The sequence below is a fragment of the Monodelphis domestica genome, chromosome 2 (genome assembly GCF_027887165.1).
Source record: "Monodelphis domestica isolate mMonDom1 chromosome 2, mMonDom1.pri, whole genome shotgun sequence".
NCBI lineage: Eukaryota > Metazoa > Chordata > Mammalia > Didelphimorphia > Didelphidae > Monodelphis > Monodelphis domestica.
Genome location: NC_077228.1, coordinates 302,071,637 through 302,091,704, shown reverse-complemented (window position 1 = coordinate 302,091,704; position 20,068 = coordinate 302,071,637). Strand labels below are relative to the sequence as shown.

General features: G+C 36.0%; 1 protein-coding gene across 1 annotated transcript in view; it reads right to left on the bottom strand.

The window, feature by feature from the left end:
• Nucleotides 1-20,068, bottom strand: part of LRRC1 (leucine rich repeat containing 1) — a 183,696-nt gene that overhangs the window by 48,367 nt on the left and 115,261 nt on the right. The window contains exons 4-7 of the mRNA XM_056818409.1: nt 19,970-20,059; nt 4,668-4,724; nt 4,125-4,188; nt 3,416-3,490 (exon numbers count right to left, since the gene is read on the bottom strand). Of these exons, the coding sequence (XP_056674387.1) occupies nt 3,416-3,490; nt 4,125-4,188; nt 4,668-4,724; nt 19,970-20,059 (286 nt within the window). The remainder of the gene's footprint in view (nt 1-3,415; nt 3,491-4,124; nt 4,189-4,667; nt 4,725-19,969; nt 20,060-20,068) is intronic.

Here is a 20,068-nt window from a genome sequence, read left to right as displayed (position 1 = left end):
GTTCAAATCTAGCCTCAGATACTTCTCAGCTGTGTGACCCTGGGCAAGTCATTTAATCCTGTTTGCCTCTGTTTACCCATCTGTAAAATGAGCTGGAAAAGGAAATAACACAACATGCCAGTATCTTTGCCAAGAAAACCCCAAATGGGATCATTAAGGGTCAGATACAACTGAAATGACTAAAGGACAACAACAATTATCTTGTTATGTATGTTGTTGCCATTTCATATAAGTCAATAAATAATCATTCAAGTACCTGCAGGGGTTACATCTTACTCTTCTTGGACTGCTTCTTTGCCCTTATCTCTTTCTGCCTTGTATTTCACTTATTTCTGCATGCTTTAGCACCCCTTTTTAGATTGTGACCTTTTTGAAATTCTTTCTAATATTTTGTATCTTAGCCAGATTGACTCAGCTTTTGACACTCAACACTCCTCAACTCTCCCAGTTGCCTCTCCCCTCTAATTAGTGGGCTGAAGGGTCAGAGCATTAAAACTACTTCCAAAGCCTTTCTTTACACAGGGCTCAGAACCTTCCCAGTAACTCCATTTTCCATCAATAGTACTGCTTGGCTTCAAATTCACAGAAAACGATGCTCCCTGGTGCAGAGCACATCCACAGCATCTTTCTTGGTACATACTCTACCCCACTTTCCTTCATCCATTTTTGCAAAGTTTAGATTGTAAGCTCTTTGAGGGCAGGTACTAGATTTTATTTCTCATATTTGTATCCCCTGCTCTTAGCATAGTACCTGGTTCATATGAATAAATGTTTATTGAATTGATTTGAATTTTTAATATTTAATATTTTGTTTTATTTAATTATGTAACATTTTAGTAATTTTTGATAATTTAATAATTAATAATAATAAATATATAATCCTATTATTCCAGGTTATACACCAAATGTTCTCTTTCCCATTAAAATGTGATCCATTTGAGAGCACAGACTTGTTTTTTGTGGGGCTTTTTTTTTCCCTTCTCTATTTCTAGCACTTAGCATAGCATCTGGAACATAGTAGGCACTTAACAAATGCTTGTTGATTTTTTTCCCTTAAAAAACCCAAACTAATAAATCTCATTTATCAATGTCTTTCTTTGTCATATTCCTATTTTAAAATTTAAATTACACGAATTTAGATGTATTGAACCTTTCTGGTAGTGTAAATTTTGGAGAAATGAGAATTTACTGTACAGGGGTACTATAAACATAAATATGGATTGTTATAAATAAACCAGATGATTAAAAAAATCATAGACTAAATTTTCATCCTGAGAAATATGTATGTACATAAAAATATATATATATTTAGGCTTCCCCACCCCTCAGCTGGTATTCTTAATTCTCAAGATATCCCCTTCTCCCTCCAGTCTTTCTCCATTATCCCTCAAAATAGCTACCACTCCCACTTTTCTCCACCCTGGAATTTCCCAGTTACTTTCCACTCAACTCCAAATCCAAACTAAATTTTCAACCCACATCAACTGCTGCTTATCTTTCACTTCAGTATCTTAGGAATTTGTGGTCCTATCAAGTCAGAAACTCAACACAAGCTCATTCACCTGGAAAAGACATTAAATAACTGTCACAGTTACCATTAAGAGCAATCAGTGGGATTTGGATTGGAGTTTACACCTAGAGTTTTTTTCTGATTTTCTAAGAAAGATGGGGAAGGAAACCACATATGCCCTCATAATACTACTCAATGAACTTTGTCATTATTGTGTGTGTGTGTGTGTGTGTGAGAGAGAGAGAGAGAGAGAGAGAGAGAGAGAGAGAGAGAGAGAGAGAGAGAGAGAGAGAGAGAGAGAGGGAGAGAGAGAGGGAGAGAGAAAATAAAAGCTACTTCCCAAAATAAGATAAAAATATTCATTACAGATCAATCAATATAATGAAATAAATCCATTGATATAGAAAGCTCTTCTAGAATATTTTTTAAATACAAATTTGTTCCAATCCAATTGATAGATTAGGGAACATATTGAAAACAACTTGAATTTTTGAGTTTGCTTTTCTATGTAATTTCTTCCTAATGAAGCATCAAGATAACACAAAAAACTACACCATTTCCACAATTACTCATAAGCTACAACTCTTCATAAGTCTACTTCCACAAGAAAACTTCAGGTCTTTTTTTTTAAACTCAAATGCATATTTACTGTATGCCTTCTGGTATGGGAGGAATTGTGGGTGAGAGAGGACTAGTTTGTCCTTCCCAGGCCCCAACATTCTGGCATGGCTCAGGCTCACAACCTGGAAGCTGTAGCCCAGATCAGTAGTAACTGTGGTAAATAGGTTACATACAGGTCTGATGAAGAGGACGCTGCTACTATATACGGTAGTATTTCTTGACCATCTAACATGTATAAAACTGTGCTACCATTTTTTATTAGGTTTCTATCTCTTTTTTATGCATTACTGATGAAAATTTTGAGCAATGTACCCCTACTTTCATTTTCCCCATAAGCATTGCAGTTTTTATTGCTCAGTTTTTCATTGCTCAGTTCTTTAGCAGATTGCATGTGTTGAGTTATAGCAGAGCTGACATTTCAAAATGTTTCAAAAAGAATCACCTACATATATTATTAAACTGAAGACTAGTTTAAACAGAACTCAGAGACGGAGAAAGAGAGAGAAATAAAAAGACAGCAAGAACAGAAAGCAAGCCCTAGAGCGGCATAATAAAAAAATTGTGGCAAATTAATAAAAAGAGTGCTTTTTAAAAAGATGCTGTCTCTGGTCACCAGATGGAAGTCAGCTTATTAAGGCTGCATAAAATAGCTATTGTATTTCAAGATCTGTCTGAGACCCAACTGTATCTGGAACATGGCTCTTGTATTTAGTAATAATAAGAGAAAAATACCTACCACATGCAAACTCAACAATTTGTAATATTTAAGAAAGACATATAAATAGAACTTTTTACCCTGCTTTTACATTGACTATCACAGGAATGTTAAGAGCAATAAGTAGTTTAAATTACTCTAAAGCACTTGGCACGCTATAAAGTGCTACAGAAATATACACCAACTATAAAACAGATCTCAGAATTTACCCAGATATTTGCTGAGTCCAAAGTAGGCCAAGCAGATGTAGAGAACAGGTTTCCCAAATATCAGGATTACTCTATCAAGTCAACAAGCATTTATTAAATACCTCCTATATACCAGGCACTGTGTTAAGCTCTTCCCCTTCCCACTAAACTACCCTCATCCCCCCCAAAAAGTTTCTGCTTTCTAAGACCTCATAAAGAAAGGAATGATTGAGAATTTTGTTTCTTATAAAGTACCCCCCAAATTTTCTGTCAAATATGTTCTTCCATTATTTTTCCTCAGTTTAGCAAGCCCACTTTTTCACTTATAATGCAGAAGTAAGATTGTGTTGTGTTTCAAGTTGTTCTAAAGTTATTACCTACCTGAGGCAATTCAGCCAGCTGATTCCCATCCAACCAGAGATCCTCAAGGTGTATGAGTGCTCCAATTGTTTCTGGCTAAAAACAGTCAAAATAAAGTTATGGTCAAGAAGGGAAAAATAGACTAAAGTTCTTGGGGATGAATTAAGTAAAAAAGAAGTCTAAATTTGTCATCAATTCTAGTATCATAAATACATTCAGTGTATCTTTAGAACAAAAAAATCATATGGCAATGAGTAATCTACCCAAAGATAACATGAAAGCAGATTTGATTCATAATTAGATTTGTCCTGAAATAGTGATTTACCTGAATTTGGCTGAATTGAAAAATACTAATATTCCACCATAAATATGTTCTCATTATCCAATGCTCACTCTACTTCATGCTCGATTCACCAGTTGTCCTCGGTCTTCACAAAGTTTCAATGTCCCCATTTACCACTTCTTTCTCTCTTCTTTAAAATGCTGTTTCCTATTCCCATCTACTGTGATCAAATCTGCCCCAACTCCTTCATCCAACTGAGTACTAAACCCTAGCTTGCTAGTAGCATCTTCCATCTCTTATTCATAAGCCCTGCATGAATTGTGGCAGATTCTTCAGTGGTCCCAGCTCACCCATTAAAGTTAAAAGAGCTATTTGTCGATGAATATGGTATAATATTTAATAAGGATGACCATATGGAGTTTTTATCTTCCTTCCACAATGGCTTACCAAATTATAGATTTCATTGTTTCCCAAATCAAGTTCCTTTAGTCTCTGCAGCTGGGTAAGAGATCTATGAGGGAAATAGAATCAAAAAGAGAAGCAATATTAATTGGAGATGAGAGACTGAGAATAAAAGCACTTTCTGTGTTAATGCCAGTTCTGAAAGATGTGCCTCAGCATCTATAATTCATTACAAACTATCAGAAACAGAATTGGAAAGTGAAGGCTGCTTTCCCCAATTTACTTTCCAAATACATACAACCTTTTAGGCCAAGGCACTGCTTTCCACAAAAGTCACTTAGCATGAGATGGCATTTAAGATAAGAGCATGTGCGGGAATGGGAAACTACCAAAATACTCCAGTGTTACCATAGAGAGGCAGCTTAATAACTCAGCATCCATCAGTTTATTACAATTCATTAGGCAAGGGAGAGGAAAGAGCCAATATGAAATCATTTTTTAAATGCATCACATCTGGCAATGGGCTATCTTCACATGGAAAAAATTCTCTTCATTCAATATTCCCTCCCAAGTCCCCTGGAAACTCACTCAGGCAAATATGTAAGCAGATTCTCTCTTAGTTCCAGTGAAGCCAGGTTATAAAGGCTGGAAATTAAGCAGGGAAAAGAATAAGCAAAATTCTTGAAATTCCACCCCCCTCCCCAATCTGAAGCTCTTAATGAAACAATTTAAGTGGCTCAATGGATAGTGTCAATCATGAAGTCAAATTTGGCTTCAGATACCTACTAGCTATGTGACTCTGAGCAGGTCCCTTAGCCCTATTTGCCTCAGTTCCTCCTCTGTAAAATGAGACGGAGAAGGAAATGGCAAACTACGCCAATATTTTTGCTAAGAAAATATCAAATGGTATCACGAAGAGTCAGATACAATTAAAATAACTGTAAAACAGCAACACATGTGATAGCTCTGTGTGTGTGCTGGGGGTGGGGTGCTTAATCTCTTCAATAATCATTAAGGAATAAAAATATCTATTCCACACTTCACAATGTTTAAACATTAGTCACTCTTTGGGGAAGTAGAAAAGGCACAAATCCTTAAGAAATAAGTAATAGAGCATATGATTTTACTTATTCTGATTCCAAGACACCCCTCAAAAATATCTCATGCTTTTAACATGTGAATACTCCCATCAACAACCACTCCCTGGACAGAGATAGAAATACAACATGTGTTTCTGCTGGGTTGCTTTTTCTTTCTTTCATTTTTTTTAACATACCCATGATGTGTCATGACCATAAAAAATAATAATGTTTTTAATCTCACAGGGCTCAGGAAAATTCATATATATATATATATATCATTATATTTATCCAAATAATGGTCATATATTATCCCTGTTTTGAAAGCATAGACATTGAGACCCAGAGAGATTAAATGCTTTCTCTAAGATTGTATAACAAAAAAAAAGTGTGGCTGGGCTTAAAGAGGGACTTGATTATAAAACTCAAAGCATAGACTTCTTCTAAGTAGATTCTGCTGACTTACCCAGAAAAATAGAACAAGGCATTATGTGTTTGTTAGGGGGAAGAGAAGACAAAAATCTTGTACTATAGTTACTAATTTTAGAAATGAATGTTAATGGCCATTGATAATCTGAATTATCAAAATTATGAATTTTTACAAGATGTTATAAACAATATGATGTATTATATTAAAACATATCCTACTCATCTTTGGTTCATTAGAACTCTAAGACGCACTCTATCCTAAGTATACATTTATCTTACCAGCTCCAACATTTACTATATTTACCACAGAAAAATTCTGATTATTCAAGGGGTTATTTGTGTGCATAGAGAACACAAGGAGCCAACCATTATCCTAACACCATAATCTGTCTTAATCCTCTATCCTCTCCTCTCAAAACAAAATATAAACCAGATATTGAGCCAACAGACAAAACAGGTTACACCACATCAGAAAATGTGAATTTGACTTGAATGATTGAGATATAGAAATTCTTTAAACCTCAATCTAATCCTAGGTTGTAAATCCATTATTTAAAAGGCTAAACGTACGTTGAAATGTACCATCACCAGTATTAGGTTAAATGAATGAATACAATTCTTAATGATCACAGTTACGGGAGCTTGGCAAAAAAAAATAATAAGTCCTATTAAAATGGGGCAAACTGAAGCATTAACAACACGCTATTTAATCCTCTTAATGCTTTTCAAATAATTTGTCCTTTAAAAAAATCAATCACAGTTTCTGCTGACAAATGATAGGCAAGTCAACACAAGGTATATAATTCTACACAGAGCTTAGAAGTTTCATCCTTCTGAAATGCTGGTGTCTTCCCTCTATGATTATTATCTCCAATTTATCTTGCATACTTCCTTTCTTCTTTTATTAAAATAAAAAATCTTAAGTTTCTTTCTTAGAATCAATACTAATATCAATTCCATGGCAATAGAGCAGTAAGGGGTAGGCAACTGGGATTAGCTGATTTGCCCTGGGTCACACAGCTAGGAAGTGTCTAAGGTCACATTTGAACCCAGGACCCCCCCCCACTTCAAGGCCTGGCTCTCTATTCACTGAACCCCCCAACTGCCGCCCCTGGCATATTTTTTGTTCTTATGTAGTTATTTGTATATTGTCTCTCCCATTAGACCATGAGATCCTTGAGAACAATGTCTGCTTTTCACCTTTCTTGGTATCCCTAGGATTTAATATGATATCTGGCACATGGTAGGCTTTCAGAGATGCTCATCTATTTGACCTGACTATTAAACTTCGAGTTGTACTTGTTCTTCAGCTGGTTGCATGTGATGTTTTTTTAGGACGGGATTTTAAGGGAAGAAATTAATCCAGTATACATTATCCTGTATTTGTCTAAATATAGGTCATCCCCAAATATAGATCACAGCCACAAAATGAGATCTCTGAAACACACAAATATGTATCTGTATATTTTAAAAACATCAGCCACATTCAGGTGTTATATAAGCCAGATTTAGAGAAGAATGACCCATATTGGACTAATATCACAGTACTCTTCAAAATCAATTTTTAATGCTTATAAAGTCTTAAAAGAGAAAAATGACATGAAAACCAAAAATTTGTAGTTAATTACATTTCCATGAAGTTTTGAAAAAAGCTCATTTAAAGCCTAACCAGTTTCCCATGTGAAAGAATTGTCATTTAATGTTTATGCAATATGACATTTACAAAATCAAGTAAAGGATCCTATTTAGAAATGGACAAGATCTTTGCTTGGTGCATGCACATAAACACATACCCAAATATACATGCACACACAGAGAATGAAAGGTAGGGTAGAGAGAACTGGTCTTGAGAGCTTAGAAAAAAGGATCTGACTTACTAGCAAGTAACTTAAATTGTCAGAGCTTCCATTTCCTCATCTATCAAATAAGGATGATAAGAGCCAAAGTACTTAGCTCACAAAGTTATTTCAAGACACAAACAGGATAATATATGGAAGGTGCATGGCAAATTTAATAGTCTGAATGCTAGCTACCACTATTACTTTTACAAAAAAAATTCCTTTAATTACAAGCATTTTGTGATGTTTGATGTCAAAAATCTTTCCTTTTAAAAAGGATTTAACTTATTTCAATTTTTAAAAACAATAAGCAAAAGAATAGTCACAATTATAATTTAATGTTCCTTGATTTAAATGCCAAAAGGAGTACAAGAAAGATTAATGAATGAAGAAAAAGACAACGAAAAATATTTTGAAAAAAATGTTTACAGGAATAAGAAATATTGATGGCTTATAAGCTAAACAGAAATGCTACACCCATATAATAACATATGATATATATTATGGATATTTCTTGAAGAGTCAGGTACTCAATATCACAAGCACCAAATATCAACACACAAAAAAATTTTGTTAACGATTTTCTATTTTGACAAGAAAAAAGTACAGTTTTGAAGCCACTGTTTATGAGAAAAGACTAGCTTGCTAGAACAAAGAGCAAAATCCATACAAAATCAGAAGAAAAATGGAGAGATAGGAGGCTCAGTTGAGACTATGACTCATTTAAAACAAGCTGTTAGAGGCCCCTAGAGAGAAGGTCCTGGGTTCAAATCTGACCTCAGATACTCCCTAGCTGTGTGGCCCTGGGCAAGTCACTTAACCCCCATTGCCTAGCCCTTACCACTCTTCTGCCTTGGAACCAATAACTAGTATTAATTCTAAGACAGAAGGTAAGAGCTTTAAAACAAACAAACAAACAAACAAACAAATAAATAAATAAATAAATAAATACATGAAAAATAAAACAAGCTGCTAATAGCAAAAAATAAGAATTGGAAAAACTAAAAGACACTCTACCATCATCTCCTAAGGAAATTTAAGTAAATGAAACACTACAATGAAAAAACCAAAAAAGTCTAGAAATTGCTTCAGCCTGTAAACCCTCCTCTTCTTTCCCAGAAGAGATGTAGGTTAGCCAAGAGCAATACTAGCTTAGACTATAAAGTAATTTGTAAAACCTGGTGGAATAAGAAGGGGAAAGATTATGAGCAGCATCACTTCCTAAAAAGCAAGTAGTCAAGGGCAATTAAAAGAAAACTTGGCTTGTGACTCAAAGCCAAATCATTCCATGGACATTTAGGGATAAAATTGAAAGGGTGATGACTCCCCCACCCCATGAGAAATATCTGGAAAGATTTTTTTTCTTTATTTGTCTCTTACAAGACAAATTTCATTCTTTATATATGTGTCTATGTGCACATATATAGATATATAGGAAGATGTTTCCATAGATATATGTCTATAAGTCACATCAATATATTCTTTTATATTCTTCATGTATCCATGAATATAAAGAAAAATTAAAATCATTTTGTATTATTATAGTTTTCTTTATATAAAATAATATGAGTATTTTTCTTTTTTCTAAGTTCAAAAATATTTTATTTTTTCTAATTACATGAAAAAAAAATTTAGTATTTGTCTTTCGACATTTGAATTCCAAATTCTCTCCCTCCCTATCTGCTCTCCCCCCTTTCTTATTTGGTAAGCAATTTGATATGTGCAATATGTGCAAAACTCAAATTTTTTTCTACTAAAAAGAAATATGACCAAAGAAATTGGATTGTAACATTTAGGAAAGTAAAAAATGAACCTTTGATGCCAGACTCACTTGTAAAGATTTCTATAACAAATTATTTTCTCAACTAATGACATTTCCCTTCTAATATTACCATCTTCAATATGCTGTACAATGATGGCTGAGTTAGGAACAGGTCTATGCTGAGGCTGTCCATCAAGAAGGTCCTGCAGGATCAATTCTCAAGAAAATCTGAGGCTTCTTCTTAAAAGTAGGATAAAAACATCAATGTCTACTTTCTACTACTTAATCTTTTCAATCATGTACAACTTTTTGTTTGGAGCTCTCTTAGCAAAGATCCTAGAATAGTTTACCATTTCCTTCTCCAGCTCCTTTTTTTTTACAGATGACAAAACTGAGGCAAACAGGGTTAAGTGACTTGACCAGGATCACACAACTAATAAGTATCTGAATCTAGATTTGAATGCAGGTCTGCCTAACTTCTGGTCTAGTACTCTATCCAATGCACCACCTCCCTGCACCATCGTAATAACTTACATGATGTGATCTGAGGGTACCTTTGATAAATGTTTACAAAGGAAATCAGACTTTCACAAAAAAATATTTACCAACTATATCTTTACAGTCACACAACTGCCTGAAAAAGAAGAGAGACCATATATTCCCACTGTATTTAGTGCTTGCTAACTTTAAAAACATCTTTTATTTTAGTGGATTAGAGTAAATTTTGACCTTAAAGGTTATGCTTCAACAAGGTGTCACCTATTCTTATATCAAAACTAAATAATTCTCCTCAAAAGATGAAAGACAACTGATGACCTTCCAGTTCAAGTAAAGCTAGGCATAAAACAGAGACTGCATGCTTGCCAATGGTGCTTGCCACTGTAAAGAAAATTGTCAAGTAATGTATAAAAAAAGTGATAAATACTGGCTATCAATGTCTGTCATATGGCTATCATGGGAACTGTCTAATTCTGAGACCAAACAGAAAAAGATTCCCCATAAATGGGGAGGGTCTTGTGATGAAGAAGTATTTCAAACAAAATTGAAGTTGGAACTAAGTGGTATTTATGTTTGCTTTTTGGGAAATCTTATTTTGCAAGCATTTTATCTTTAACCTTTTGTTATTTCCATTTAAAGCAATGGGAACAATTATCTCAAAAATTATGCTCCACTTGAGATTTTTTTTTTTTTGGGTAAAAGACTCTGAGATCTCTTTTTATATACCCTCAGGAAAGTTAGGAAATGAAGAGCAGGAATGATGCTAGGAACAAGAAACAGAAAATACACTGGGAAATTGCTTTCAGTATCACATTCTCACTCACAATACCTCCCTAAACCTGAGAGTCTAGACCGGTTTACATCCACCTCAGTCCAGGGATCACTCCATTAATACTAGAATAAAAGTAAGAATTTGGTCATCTGAAAAAATCCAAACCCAGATTTCACCTGTGACACTATCTCAGTCTCTTCAAAAGACTCCTTCCTCTGAGCCCAGTTCGGTTGAAACCAAGCTCATCTGTCAGGTTAGAGAAGAATAAGAAGTTATTCACTTCAATATTTTCTATACCTTACTAGCCTTCACAATATAGAATTTGCCTCATTCTAGAGGCAAGAAAAGGGCAGAAAGGCAGATTAGAGTAGTCCAGAGATAGAGGCAAGCTATTCCTATAATTTAGAATTCCAATATTTCAGACAGACACTAATCAGAAAACTCATCAGTGCCCTTCCAAAAATGTTTATGGAGAATGTGTGTGTGTGTGTGTGTGTGTGTGTGTGTGTGTGTGTGTGTGTGTGTGAGTGAGTGACAGACAGACAGACAGACAGACAGACAGACACAGACAGACAGAGACAAAGACTCATAGGCCATTTGACTTTACTAGTCACCTCTGCTGGAATACAATACGTAGAAGTGAGAGAAAATGAGCAAATCTGTCTAGCACCTTTCCAAATACAGAAGCAGAGACATGGGTGATGCTATGACATAGAACTGACTGAACTTTTCCATCACATATGCTTCAACTTCTGAAAAATGACAGTGACATGCACCCATGCTAAAAAGTTTCCATTGTCCTCTACAAAGAATATGACTCCATCCTTCTTCCCACTCTTTTCCCTCCCCCTTCCCTCATCCATGTAATTGAAAGGCTTCTTAGGGGCCCTCTACAGCTTAATATTTACAAAGTTCAAAAAAGTTGTAATATTTCTTAAATAAGATTGCAGACCAAACTATAATCTTATGGTTCTATTTCCACATTTGGATAAAGTGGATATTTTAAAGAATTTACATCTGTTCCCCACTATGTTTAAAATACTTTTAATCCACTTGAATTTTTTTTTCCATTTTCAAGGCCAAGAAACCTTAGAGAAATGGAGAGTCAAAGAAAAGTAGGCAACATCATTCAAGTACGCAAACCATACACTAAAAAATATTAAACTGTAAGAAATTTAACAAACTCCTTAATGGTCATAGGGTCTCCCCCCACCCAAGATCTTTTATTGGAGATAAAATGTTATTTGTGTTTATCCATTAGCACTCTCTTTTTCATTAGCCAATTAGTTGTTTTGATTTGAGAGTTAAAAAACAGGGTGCCACCCATTTTGAATTTCAATTTGGTAACTTTGCTTTGGAAAATTTAAAAGAGAAAACTCTGGTATGCTTTTGTTTTTTAAATAATAACCATTTTATGGCAAATTCTAAGCCACAGAAAAGAATATTTTTATAGATTTCCAAAGTTCTCAGAAAGAAGCTCTCCCTCTTTCCTTCTCCTTCTCTCTCTCTCTCCCTCTCTTTCTCTCCCCTCAGCTTATAGTTAGTCATGTTAACAGTACACATAAATAGCCAAGTCAGCCCTTGGCTACACTAACATCTCAAAGAACCTGCATCTTATTAGCTAGAGTAGCAAAGTTCTCATAGTACAAGTCTGCAAAAATTCAGGTTAGCATTCCCAAGGCAATAGAAGCCTAAAATTCAGATTGCTCCTCTCCAGTTCAAGCAGCCAAAACTTACTGGGCCAGTCCACCAGGGAAATCCTTCTACTTATATAGAATCCTCACCACTAAATGTTCAAGAATGCTATTCTTAGGGAAGAAAATGTAATTAAGCACTGAGAACTGCACCCTAAACTTTGGTAAGGCAGAAAAGACTTCCAAGAATAGGTTAATTTTCCCTGGATGGTTAAGATGGGTATTTAACTTTCTCTGGAGTAAACTTGGGCCTCTCATTTCAATTAGTATTGACTCACGAAAAGCACATTTTACTACACTTGAATGCTATTTTGGAAAATTCAAATCCATTCATAATGTGAAATGGGTCTCAATAATTGGAAGCCGATTTAGAAAGTATTACCCATCCAAGTTTCACAGAGAGGAAATGTTTGCACATTTCTAGGTAACAGAAACATAAAATAAGTTTATTTTCAAAGGCATTTGAATATAATAAAAAATAAATAAAAATAAAAAGTCTCTCATGAAGAAGACTCTGCTATGTCACGGGCTATCCCTGAGGGTATGCAACTACCCTTCCAGAACTTCCAAAATGAGGCAGATAGGCATCTTCAAGGCATATTTCTGTCCTCTGACGACAAGAGGGAGTGTGGAAGTGGTGGTATTTTAAGTACTGTCACAGGCATCTATTTAGTCCTGGAGTGTAAGTGTGACATTAAGGTAAGTACACTACAAAGTGAATTATAAAGAGAGATCCCTGTCACCTTGGAGTGTTAGATGATCCAGAAATACAATTCATATATAGATATATGTACACATATATAGAAACACATACATATATGCATATAAATATAAATATATATATATATATATATAATAAAAGAAACCCCAAAGCATATGCAGCACATACAACAAAAGCAATAAATTCCTAGAGTTGGTGGCCACGGGCTGGAAAGTGAAGGTCTAAAGAAACCAGCTGTTTTTTCCTCTAATTGATCAAAATTTTTAATGAGTAGAGGGAAGAAATGTTAAGTTCTAGCTGACTAGTTTGGGTAGCTAGTAGAAGGACTAAGGGACAGGTGGCATTCTGGGGGTTCCAGTCTAGCAAAAGGCTCTGAAAAGCAAGCTCTTAACTCTGTTCCATGGAGAGTCCTAGCTAGAAATGTCTGGGTCTGAGGCGATTACCAAGAAAGATGCCCTCAGCTGGAGGGGGGCAGGGGAAAAGATGGGCAGGCCATCTGGTTGCTTCCCATTCTAACTAACTATTCTTGCTCAACAGTTGCTAAGCACTGTTGTTTCTAGGCTGATGAAAGACTGGAAAGTACTGATGGCGCCCTCTAAATTAGGCACCCTGGGATTCCGACTCCACCCTTGTTATGTCTATATCCAAAAAGCACAGCCATACACCGTGGATATCAGTAAAGTGTGAGGTGAGCGGTCTCCAACCATCTTCAAACCATGCCTCCCTGTTTTCACAGAGATGCAGAGACACCCCTTCCAGCCTTGGACTATAATTAAGCCAATACTACGAGGCTTGAAAAGATGTCAGCCAATTGGTCAGCATCTCAGTGACTTCCCAGGTTAAATGTTTGGCTGCCCATCTCTACATCTTCAAGTCTTCTCATATTAGAATGTAAGTTCTTTCAGGGCAGGAATTGTCATGCTTTTTGTTTCTGAATCATCAGCAATTAACAGAGTGGTTAGTGTTTAGTAACTGCTTAATAAATGTTGGCTGACTAGCTATACAACACATTTTTTTTGTCAAATATTTTAACTCACCAAGAGTCTTCACTATGCAAAAGAATCCTTTACAAAAGCAAATAATGATTGATTAATTTCTTTCATGCATAAATATAAGAATTCCTATTTTGGGTCTGTATAAAAGGAGCCACATTTGTACATAAATTAGGATTCCATAAAATTATGTCAACAAGCATTTATTAAGCTCCTATGATGTGCCAAGTATTGTGTTGAGTACTAGGAAGGAGGCACAAGGAAGAAGAAACAGACCCTATACTTGAGGTGCTTACATTCTAATGGTAGAAAAGCATATAAAAGGGAGCTAAAAAGAGGAGGGATACCCCACACAGTAGCATGGAAGCCAAGAGTACAGCCAGAGAAGAATGAAGACATCCTCTACAGAATGGAGCTTCTGGGAAGAAACATCCAACAAGAGGAAGAAGCTATATACATTAAAAGATACTGCCAGCCACTATGAGTAGTCCAGGAGTAGAATGAAATTCCAGGGTGATGAGGATTGCATGGTTTCAAATGGTTCTTTATTTCCATCATTTACTAGCATTTTCCAGAGTAGCAAAGGGTATAAGACAACCCTCACAACCTCAAAGAGGAACTACATTTAATATTTCCCCAAAACCTTGGGTTGACTTGAAGGATGCTAGTTTTTAAAAAAAGTAAATACCTTAAGAAGAGAAAAGCCCTACATGAAGTTATGAAGAATGAAATGGACAGAACCAAGAGAACATAATATACAACAACAGAAATAGTATTTGAAGAATGATTTGTGTATGTCCACCTCTAGAGAAAGAACTGATGAATAGAAATAAACAAGACATCATTTTATACATACATAAATCAAGGGACACCTTCTCTAATGAGGGGAAGGGGAGGGAAGAAGTTATATAAGAATTTTAATGTAACAAACAAACAAACAAATAAAAAAGAATGACAATGTTCTATTCCCCTACTCTTTGGAAATCCCTGTGAGGCCCTAGGCTGGCACTGAAAAAAGAGGTAGCATGATAAAGGCAACAAGTTTGGTGGCCTCTAACTGCCACATTGGTTGCTGGAGAACTTAATTCCTCTAGATCTCTGGGTTCTTCATTAGACTTCTCATTTTTTTATTCCACTCACTCAACAATCTTTAAATGACACATTGATTCTGGACAAAGCACTGTATGCTATGCTAGGTAGGCATTGTAAAAGATATAGAGAAGATTAAGATTTGGTCACTGCCCTTATGAAGTTGCCAATCTAGCCAGAGTCACTCTCCAGTGGGTTCCAGGGCATGAAGGGATTCGGATATTATACACAGAAAAGATAAGTATGGAGGTGGAGGGCTATGGAGCCTCAGCAATTCACCAAGAACTGGAAACTCTTCTTGTCTCATTTTACAAACTGGATTGACAGGTAACATTTGTTTCCCCACATATCTGACATTGATTCATTCCCTCAAACATTATTTATAGCTTTATGATCAAGCTGAAATTTTAATTCAGAAGTGATTAAAGATCAGAGTCAGCATTATGCAGACATATGGTAATTACATACAATTACATACATACCAAGGAATCAAGAAAAGATAGGAAAGGGGCTCAAAGATCACCTCATCCATTCCACAAATGAATAGGAATCTAAGGTTCAGGGGGAATAAGTAACTTAACACTTGAAAGGATAGGGAAAAACTAATTCATGGTTCTTCATTTTATATGCAGACTGACTAATGGTTAGGAGGAGTTGCCTTATAAGTCAAAACAGGCCTCTAGGATACAGCAGAAAAAGAATTGGTTCTGAGAAGGAGAGTGGGAGGGACAGAGAAAGGGAAAGAGGGAGGGAGAGAGGGAAGGAGGGACATAGGGGGAAGGAAGGAAGGAAGGAAGGAAGGAAGGAAGGAAGGAAGGAAGGAAGGAAGGAAGGAAGGAAGGAAGGCAGGAAGGCAGGAAGGCAAGGAAGGCAAGGAAGGCAAGGAAGGCAAGGAAGGCAAGGAAGGCAAGGAAGGCAAGGAAGGCAAGGAAGGCAAGGAAGGCAAGGAAGGCAAGGAAGGCAAGGAAGGCAAGGAAGGCAAGGAAGGCAAGGAAGGCAAGGAAGGCAAGGAAGGCAAGGAAGGCAAGGAAGGCAAGGAAGGCAAGGAAGGCAAGGAAGGCAAGGAAGGCAAGGAAGGCAAGGAAGGCAAGGAAGGCAAGGAAGGCAGGAAGCCACAATTAGTTCCTGATATGGACCAGACACTGTCCTAAGCACATTAGAAATATCATCTCATTTTATCCTCACAACAATCCTGGGAGGTAGCTATTATGATCCCCATTTTATAATTGAGGAAATTGAGGCCCACAGAGGTTAAGTGACTTGCCCAGAATCACAACTGTTAGTAATATGAGTGAATTCCAATCCACTGTACCACCTACCTGCCTCTAGTCAATAGACTAATTCAAATCCCACCTTTGATATTTACTATCTATGTGACTTTGGACAAGTCACTTGTTCATATATAAAATGGTGGGCCAATTGCACTGTATGGCCTTTGCGGTACCTTCTAGATCTACATTTATGATCCCAGCTTTGCCTTCAAGGGTCAAAGAAACACTGCTAATTCCTCTTCATAAGTAAAGCCTTTCAAATATTTGAAGCCATTTATCACATCTCCTTCTTCAAGATAAAGATTCCCAGTTATTGAATTGTTTCCTTGTTTCACATTCTCACATCATCTTAACCACTGGAAAACCTCCAACGGAATCTTTTGTTTAAAAAAAGATTTTATTAATAATTTTTATTTTTATGTCACTTACATTCCTGCATCCCTTCCCTTCATCCCTTCCAGGGAGTCTGGAATTTTATCTCGTCTTTGACATATGCTCCTTTTCTGATCCCAGGCAAATAAATCAGTGTTCATCTGTAAAATGCAGAGGCTGGGCTAGATGATCTCTCTAGTGTCTCATAGATCTAAATCCCATGCCACGCCATGGGATTACCATTGGTAAGTAATTACAATTGTATGTAATTACCATATGTCTGCCTCTTTCCACCGATGACTCCAGTGCATCAATGTCTTTCTTAAACTATGCAGCCTAATCATGATGTAATATATTCAGTATGGTATGATCAGAGCAATAGAGAATGGTACAATCACTTCTCTTACTCTAAATACTACACTATAATCCATTAATATAATCCAATATCAATTTAGCTATTCTGGCTAGTCTGTTACATTGTTGACTATTAATGAGGTTGTGGCCACCCAAGATTTATGGTTCTTTGTCACTGTCTCAGTACACCTTTTCCATTTTATATTCGTGAAAGTTTTTTTTTTGTATCCCCAATACAGGACTTTCTCCCTACTAAATTTCAAGGTACTGGAGGAGTTAGTCTAATATTCTAGTCTGACAAAATACCATTTTAGATCCTGTCTCTGTAATCCAATATAGTGGGTATTTCTCCTATCTTTATGTCAACTACAAATTTGCCAAGACAAATATATTTTCTTATATTTAGATTTAATTAAAAACATTCTGATTAAAAAACAAGTATTACTAAAGTACCAGAAAGTTTGAAAATCAAGTAGAAATATATACAAAGTTCCCTAGAAGAATAGAGGTATCAGAATCTAGTAGATATAAGTAAGTATGTTCCATGAACTTTTAGTGGAGAAAATGTTGGTCCCTTAAAAAAGTTAATATGCATAAAATGCATCAAACCTTCAAAAATACATGTGTAAAAGATAAAAAGAATAGGAATAGGAATATGGAGAAGAGGGGAAAGTAAGAAATAAGATAAAGAGACCTTTGCTCACTATTTAATCTCTGCATGAGTTTCCTTATTTGTAAAATAGGGATGATGGCAACAATAGCACCTACCACCCAGGGTTGCTGTGTGGATGAAATAAAATTTATAAAGGACTTTGAAAACCTTGAGGCAATAGTTAAATGGTAGCTATTGTTATTATTTAGATTTCCAGCTTATGTAAGAAAGAAAAATATAAGGAACTTTCTTTAAATAAAGTTCAGAAACTAGGTAAAATTTGTCACATGTGATTTTAGGGAGGTATTTTGGTAAATTTTGGGAGACATGATTTGATCTACAAAATGATTTGGGCTAGGGGAGGTTTATTCACTGTATCTCTAACACAATTAAATCAATCAAATTAAGTCACTCAGAAATTTGCACCTGGAATATCATGTTCCATTTAAGAACTATGATGATAAACTGGCAAATGTCCAGCAAAGAATAATTAGGATTGTGATTACACTTGTTTCTACGACATATGAGGAGAAACTTAAAGAACTGGGCATGCTTAACCTGCACACAAGAAGATTCATGGAGAAACTATGAACTGTCTTCAAGTATGTGAAAGGTTGTCCTATGAAGGACTTATTCTTTTTGTCACCCAAAATTACTGAGGAGTAATGGGTGGAAAATGCAAAGAGACAAATTAAGATTTGATGTCAGGAAAAGAGCTGTTTAAAGAGGGAATGAGTTGCCTAGAAGAGTGGTGAGTTCCCCATCCTTGGAAGTTTTCATAAAAGCTGGAAGGCCCACCTCTAGAGTACGCTATTGTGGGGATGGGCAGCTAGGTAGTATAGTGAATAAAGCATTAGGCTTGGAGTCAAAAAGATCTGGGGTCAAATCCAGCCTCAGACACTTATTAGCTGTATGACCCTGGGCAAGTCATTTAACCCTGTTTCTCTCTGTTTCCTCATCTGTAAAATGAGCTGGAGGAGGAAATGTCAAAAACTCCAGTATCTCTTCCAAGGAAACCCTAAATGGGGTCATGAAGAGTTGGACACTGTAAAATTTAAATCAATATTCAATAACCCCAAGTCTTATATTTTATAAGATTTATTAGTCATCACTCGAAGTAAAAGAAATGAAAGGACAAAAGTAAAAGCCTGAGTAAAGCCAAGTTTCCTAGACACAATAGGGGAAAAAAGAGCAAGAGGCAGGGCTACACAAAGCCTATATCTCCAGTAAATTAGTACGTAACGTGAGAAGGAACACGGGATGCTGGGAAAGAGAGTTCTTAGGGAGAGAATTCTAATTATACAATACAACCGAACAACCACAAATAGTAGAGGTTCCTTTTATGTATGGGTTAGACTCAGGGATGACTGAAATCTTTCCCAACCATCAAATTCTATGGTTCCTATCATCCTCTGGACTTCAATTCCTGCATCTCATCACCCTGCCCCAGATACCTTTTCTTTCTACCACCATTACATCCCTTTCCCCACTGGTGACTTTTTCCTGGAATCTCCATTTTAAAGAAGGGTGCAGACATGTCATTCTTCCATTTTCCAGTCTGCTACCCAGCTCCTTCACAAGCACTCCCTGCCTCTGTATTTTTGCTTACTTTTATTTAGTGTTTCCCCCATCAGAAGATAAGCTACTTCAGCACACTTTGTTTTAACTTGTATTTGTATCCTCAACAGTTAGCCCAAGACCTGGCACATAGTAAATGATTAATAAATATTTGCAAACCTCTTATGGCAAAAAATAAAAGAATTCTAGCCTTAGAGTATACCCCTTCCTTAGTCTATTTCATTTGCTGTCATGATTTCCATTCCTCCATAATTTTCAAACATATGCCCAAGTTTACCAGTCTCACTCCTCCTAACTGGCTATGTGGTTCACACTTCCAAACATGTTTATTGATAACCTACACTGGCTCAAAGCAAAACTCTTTAACTTTCCTAATAATAATGGTGGCAGGGGTCCAAGATTATTTGTAGAGTTCTTTGAACAACCTCCCTCAGGAAAAAAAAAAATCTTGTAAGGTATCACACAATATGATTAAATGGGGAAGGTAAAATCCGAAGAAATTAAGAGATCTCTTGAAATAAGTAGCAGCAGAGAGATATGAATCTGTATCTTCTGACACAGACATAGTTACCAGGATCAACTTCATGATCAGTAACAGTTACTTTTAAAATTTGTGGCAGCTAGAATCTGAAAAATGGGGGCATATGAAATAATCTTCCCTGGATACTGAAAAACAGTCAATCACATTTGTCTGGTATAAAACAGGCAGCCTTATGTGAATGGAGAAAAAAAGGACCAAAGCTCCCTATCAGGTCCTTGATACAAACAGTAGCTGTATAAAGAACTTACTTGCCAATGTTTTCAGGTAGGGACTGGAGTGAGATATCATTTACAGAAAGACAGGTGAGATTCTGTAACTCAGGAAAGCTTTCTGGTAACCTAAAAGAG